The 6,000-nt window shown below is 34.5% G+C and overlaps 1 protein-coding gene across 2 annotated transcripts in view; it reads left to right on the plus strand.

The window, feature by feature from the left end:
- The window catches only part of LOC144660531 (uncharacterized), a 32,686-nt gene extending 26,686 nt beyond the window's left edge, over window positions 1–6,000 (plus strand). For both annotated transcript variants that reach the window (XM_078521193.1, XM_078521194.1), the window contains 3 exons: window positions 3,777–3,996; window positions 5,256–5,365; window positions 5,607–6,000. In XM_078521193.1, coding sequence (XP_078377319.1) covers window positions 3,804–3,996; window positions 5,256–5,365; window positions 5,607–5,807 — 504 coding nt within the window. In that variant the 5' untranslated portion in view covers window positions 3,777–3,803 and the 3' untranslated portion in view covers window positions 5,808–6,000. The remainder of the gene's footprint in view (window positions 1–3,776; window positions 3,997–5,255; window positions 5,366–5,606) is intronic.

Genomic DNA, 6,000 nt, shown 5'->3' on the forward strand with positions numbered 1-6,000 from the left:
AACATACTCCAATAAGCAACGCTAGTGGGTAATATTCAATCCCCTGTTTGATTGGTATTTTACTTTTTTATTGCAAGAATAAGTTGACATCAACATTGAAAGCTTCTCTCCTTTTATCTATAAAGAAAAAGTTATAACATTTGAAGTAGCTTCAATTATGAAACTGCATTACGAGCTATTCATTGTCCGTAAGAGGAAATGATGGTGCCGTGATAAGTGGAAGTTATTTTGACTGTTAAAGAATTTGTCAAGAGTATACATGCACGGATAATCCAATTGTTTCAGTATAATTTTTTCTTAAATTACTACTCATTTTAAGGTTTTTTATCGTTTTTTTGGTTTAATTATCCTTCGTTGCATAGCAGATTTATGGCATATTTGCCCTTCGCGGTTCAATCGATGACATTCAGAAAAAGTACGCTCGGTTCAACCGTCAATTCAAAGTTTAAAACTAGATCAGTTTTACATGTAAAGCCTCATACAAGACAAAAGACGTCCTACGATCATTCTTGGAAGTGGTCCAGAATTAGAAAGAGCATTTCATTGCTGTCGATGTAAAGAGACAAGCTTTGCTAAATTTACTTGGCCTGCAGTCAAATATTTTCCTCCGCTTGACAAGACTGCATTAAACGTGAAATATTGGTTCGTAACGTATTTGAAGGACCTTTTAAATTTGATGTCACAGTTTGTAGTTAGGCCTAATATCAGTCAAAAAGCCCCGAAAGTATGCATTCTATTTATGTAAATGTTGGTCAACACGTAATTTAAATAATAAATTCAAAAATATAAGAAGTCTTCACTTCGTTTTAAGTCAAAAACACATCGTTCATGTTTGCATTTCTCAATAACGGTTCAGTTCTTTTGGGAATTTTTCGTTAGTTGAATTGCCAAAAAGCCTGTAATTTATATAATTTACGTCAAAAAGAACAACGATAGAAGACCCCGAGTTGCGGACTTTCTTTTAGTGAAAGTGAAATGAACTATTTGGATGTTATAAAATGTTAAACCTCGTGTTTTTCTTGTTGTTAAGTGCACTTTGGGTATGATGACCTAATGCTGCCTTAGGCAGCCGTTAGGTCAGCATTTTAGCAAAATTTGTTTGGTTAAAGTTGATGCAATATTACTTTCGTATCTCTTTTGCGTGGTAGACTGACGTAAGACACTCAAAAGTATTATTAGAAACAGTTGCAAACATGCCTTGTGTAGGCATAAACAGGAAATTAAATAGTCAAAAACAGTCTCATATTCAACAGCGAATCCAATACCAGTTTGTTTTCATTCTGTCCTGAAACTACAATGGTATGCTACAGTTGTGATTTCGAAATAATTAGCAAAATTCTTTGTGAAGCACCTATGGCGAAACTTCTCGAGCTAATTAAAGGATCATGCTGTTCGATCGAATACATGTATTAAACCTTGTTGTTATAAAAATAAGTTAACGTCGTTATGAAAAACGTCGCTCCTTGGATCGATGACGAATTGGTTATGAATGAAGACATTGTGTAAAAATAGCATCAAGATACACACTCATTAAGAAAACATTTGGAAGAGCTCATCATTAGTTAGGGTGAATAACTTCATTAGGTAAGTTTAACCAAAAGGAGTAACAAGCGATTTCCAGAGCGGATAATCCAATTGTTTAACTCGTACGTTGATTGCTTCTATATTGAATTACAACTTATAGAAAGCATTTTAAAACAACTTCAACTTTTTCTTCGTTGCATAACAGATTTACTCTGCCCTCTTTTTTTAAAGTCAGTATTTTGTAAGTTAATTAACAAGGAAATTACCGTGCACCTTCGTTTGATTGTTGTTAAATTAATTGTTCGTTTAATTTGTTTGCTTGATTGTCTGTACATATATTTGTTTGTTTTCTCTTAGTTGTATTATATTTCTATTTTATTGTAGCGAACTGTAACGAAGAATAATGCACAACTGATGACTAAGTGAATAATATCCTACGGTTTGATTATTTACGTGTGCATAAATACACATACACAAATCCCTCTTGATGTTGAATTAGAACGATAAATCATTTGACAGACCTTTCTTAAGATTTGGCCAAAAGGAAAACGACAATAAAAAACATTTTATTGCAAAATTGATCCGAATCGTGAAAGCCTCATTGTTTATGTTGTCAACGACAACGCAAGATAGAACCGAGTACTTGTTCCTGAATTTTTATTTTTAAAGGGAGACTTGGGTTACAATCTTATAACAATCAATCTTATAGTCTTCTCAGCGGAGTTGCTTAGTGCACTTGCGACATAAAATTCTGGACGATTCGTAGGGAAGCATCGAGTAAGCGCTCTTGTTTACATGGCCTTGAAAGCCGTAAGATTTGTTTCATTCAAGTTGGTGGGATATTGGCCTTGTTATTTTTTTGCGTGGGAAACAGACGTAAGCCGCCCACATATAATTAAAATCTAAATACTTGCCTTTATACCTCGTGCAGGCATAAACAGAAAATTTAGCAGCCAGATTAATAGTGTCTCATGTTAAAGAATTGGACAGTATCAAGCCATGTCATAAATTATTGTTAAACACGAAAGACATTATTTTTAAAGCGATCCTGTTTAATTACACTTCCATTGCACTTACAAAACATTGCTCCAGGGCTAGCTATTGTTCGTAAAATAAATTGCTATGGTCTTTTGTCTATGTGTCTAGTTACCTTAATTAATTGCCCGGCGCAGGCGGAACCGAAACATGACTAAACAGTCAATTATGGGCAAACGAGCGGTTGCTAAAGCCCAACTTATATTGTTATTTCAATCTCCAAATCGTTATTCCGACAAGATGAGTGACATGGCCATTCGCACATTTTCTTTGAAATTCACTCTTCGAGGATTAAAATCGACCACTGCAGTCTTTTGTTCCCAATCTCACGAAAACGCTTTAAATCATCCATACGTGAAACTAAAGCACTTTGTTAAATGGTAATTTCGGATGTTTGTTTTTTTTGTTTTGTTTTAACACAACTCTATGGAAACACACAGAAAGCAGTTTTAATTTCTAAATAAAATTCGGTTTGAAATCAAAAGAGTAACAGCTTATTATTAAAGCCTTATTTAAGTTTCGTAAACCTTCCCTTCTTAAATTCGTAGGACATAATAAACTGACTCTTAAAGTGTAATAATTCTATTGTCTTTCAATAGTTTTCATTGCATTGTCATGATCGGTTTGTTTCTTTGTTCTTTTTTTTTTATTATTATTTAGAGAGTATAATAAGAACATGATTTAATCTAGTTTTGTGCATAGTTATCTGCCAATTCTGCATTCTGAAGTCGATTTGATCATGGTAAACTCACACCTTTTTTCTAATTGTGTTTATGTGTATTTTTACCTGTGCTGACTATGAATACTAGACTATTAAAAGAGCTATCACATCTTTAATTGTTTGAAAATCACTAAGCGGTCGACGATTTTCTTGCCGTCCTGGGAGGTTAATAATTGCCAGCATATTCGTTGTCAGCCATCAGTCAGGTTTGGGGTGTGGTAGTTCCGCGTACCATGCAGATGTAATCCTAATGCGTCAGTGCAAATTATAAACTAACGGCATAATGTTATAATATATCTATATATAAGAAGCAGCTAGCCCTAAAACTTTCGAGATAATAAATATTTTTGCAAATTGAGACAGCAGTGGACAGAATGGATTTATCAAGTATTTTGCAAGTACGTTTAACTACTGCAGTTATTTTTGGTGAAATAACACACATTTTTTTCGCCTTAAACTTTAAAATGTTTTTTTTTTTCTATTATTTTGCCCTCAGATTGTCATAGCGTATTTGCTGGCTCGTATGGAAGTAGGATCAAGCTGGCGTAAGTCGACTCCTAAGCTCTGGAGCCTCCGCTCACAATTCAGACACAACAAACCCTGCATTGGAGGTAGTCTTATAAGGATTGACACGAACCAATGTGAAATATCTCCAGCTGGGAGGCGGCAGTGTAAAGCTGAATCCAACGGCTCATCTACCAGAGACCCCAGGACGAGTAAGTAAAATGGAAAAAGTTGTTTTTACAAGTGTGGTATCCAAAGTGGTAGGTTTCGGTTTGTTATCAAGAAGTTTAAAATAAAGAAAGGAATAGCAGAAAAGCGTAAACAAGATAACGACGAAAAAGGAGCCAAAGAATTAGAAATACAATAGTAGAAGCAGGGGAAAATCATTTTTAACGATGTTCGAACTCTTCTAAGATATTCGTCTAGCATTCCTAGTCATTATCATAGATCACGCGAATGTCTACCTTATCATGACATAACTTTAAAAGTTGCAAGAGAAAAGAAATCTGAAGTTTCGTCATATGTTATTTTACCCTCACAAATAATCATTCAATCAAATGCCTGCATAAGGGTCACGTGTCTACCTAATCATGATTTTGCAACATACATGTATTAGGGCAACATATATTAGAGGGCAACCTGCGTGAACTTTTGCGAATTGAACTACGATCTCTTACGCGCATTGCTGACGCAAATTTATTTTTTTGAAAAGTGTACCGACTACTTCTGATGAGTACTGTGAATATGTACCCATGCAATGCGTCGTTGCGTCTTAAAATTTCAAACATATCCCACGTGAGTTTAACGGTATTCACTGGGCGGAACAAAGCAAATTATTACAATGGAAAAGAGTTATTATCATAATATACTCGCGATATAATCACATTGACACCTTACGACATGTGGAAGAGTTCTTATATTCATTCCCTATTGCTTTGATTGATTCAACGTTTATTTCTTCAATACAGTTAAACATCCAAAAGATATGCCCTCGTTCAATATGGCAAAGAATTGACCTCTTGAAGTCTCCACTTTTAATATTGGCCTTGAATTTAGGCCTCCTCCAATATTGAAGTGTCCACTTTAGTATTTTGCCATATTGGGCTTGAATGAATCAGTAAGTGTATAACATTCAACGGAAACGTTAAAAAATGTGAAAGTGAAGAATATTTTCCGACCGCTGGTAAATTGCCTCTTTTGCTATTCCACTAATTACTTTTTCTCTTGGAAACGATTTTGGAGTTTTTGGACGCAGGGAACGTTTTTTGCTATTTTACTTGCAATTAATTTCATTGTCCGAAATCTTAAGAGCAAATAAAGGTTGATTGAATAAGTGATTTTTAAATGAACGAGTTTAAAATGAATCAATGATTCCTATACCAATATTATAAATATCAATGATTGCTTATGTGTTTGCCCACCCTACAAAGAACTTCAACCGTGACAATTCCTGAATGTATTTTGTTTACAGAATTTTCGTTTGTTAAAATCAGAGGAAGAAAGTGCATTCAATTCACTGACGATCGAGACGGTACCAAGTATGCACTGAAGGTCATCAATGGGACGACTGTCACTTTTCAAGTGAGTTACATAAACAGCAAAACAACAATCTCTAGTAGACCATAATCGTGTGCAGTCGGCCGAAGGTCATTTATGTGCAAATACACTGATTTTGAAATTGTAAGACAGTTAGTCATTAGTCATTTTTTGTCATATTAATAGCTAACTGACTAGTCAAGTAACAATGTAACCTAATAATAAAAGCTTTTGTTTTCGATTGTCATTGAAGTAATATTGTTGTTTGCTTTATTTTCTTTTACAGGAGCATCGTTGCGACAGTACAACTGAAAACAGTTTCCTGTTTGGCGAAGAGAGAGTTGGAAAACTTTATCAATATAAACACAGAAATATTAACGGGACAATGCAATTGTGCGTACCTAGAAACTGTGATGAAAATTTGTCCCTTATAAGGACAACTAAACTAGATAGGCGTTGTTCACTTAAAAAACTCAAACGAAAATGACTTCCAAAAATGGTTAGACAAATGTTTAGGTTTTGTTAAACAAACGTACCCTTCTAATAATTTATTTCGGTTATTTATTTATTTAATCATACTATGTTTATTGTTACCAAACTCACTGTACGCTCTCAGTAAACAGTAATTCTCTGATATTTTGTTGGCCCCCGCCTCGAACAGTTGTTTTTGCTAGTAGCAG

This window comes from Oculina patagonica, chromosome 7, assembly GCF_052425735.1.
Source record: "Oculina patagonica isolate OP01 chromosome 7, crgOcupat, whole genome shotgun sequence".
Classification (NCBI taxonomy): Eukaryota; Metazoa; Cnidaria; class Anthozoa; order Scleractinia; family Oculinidae; genus Oculina; species Oculina patagonica.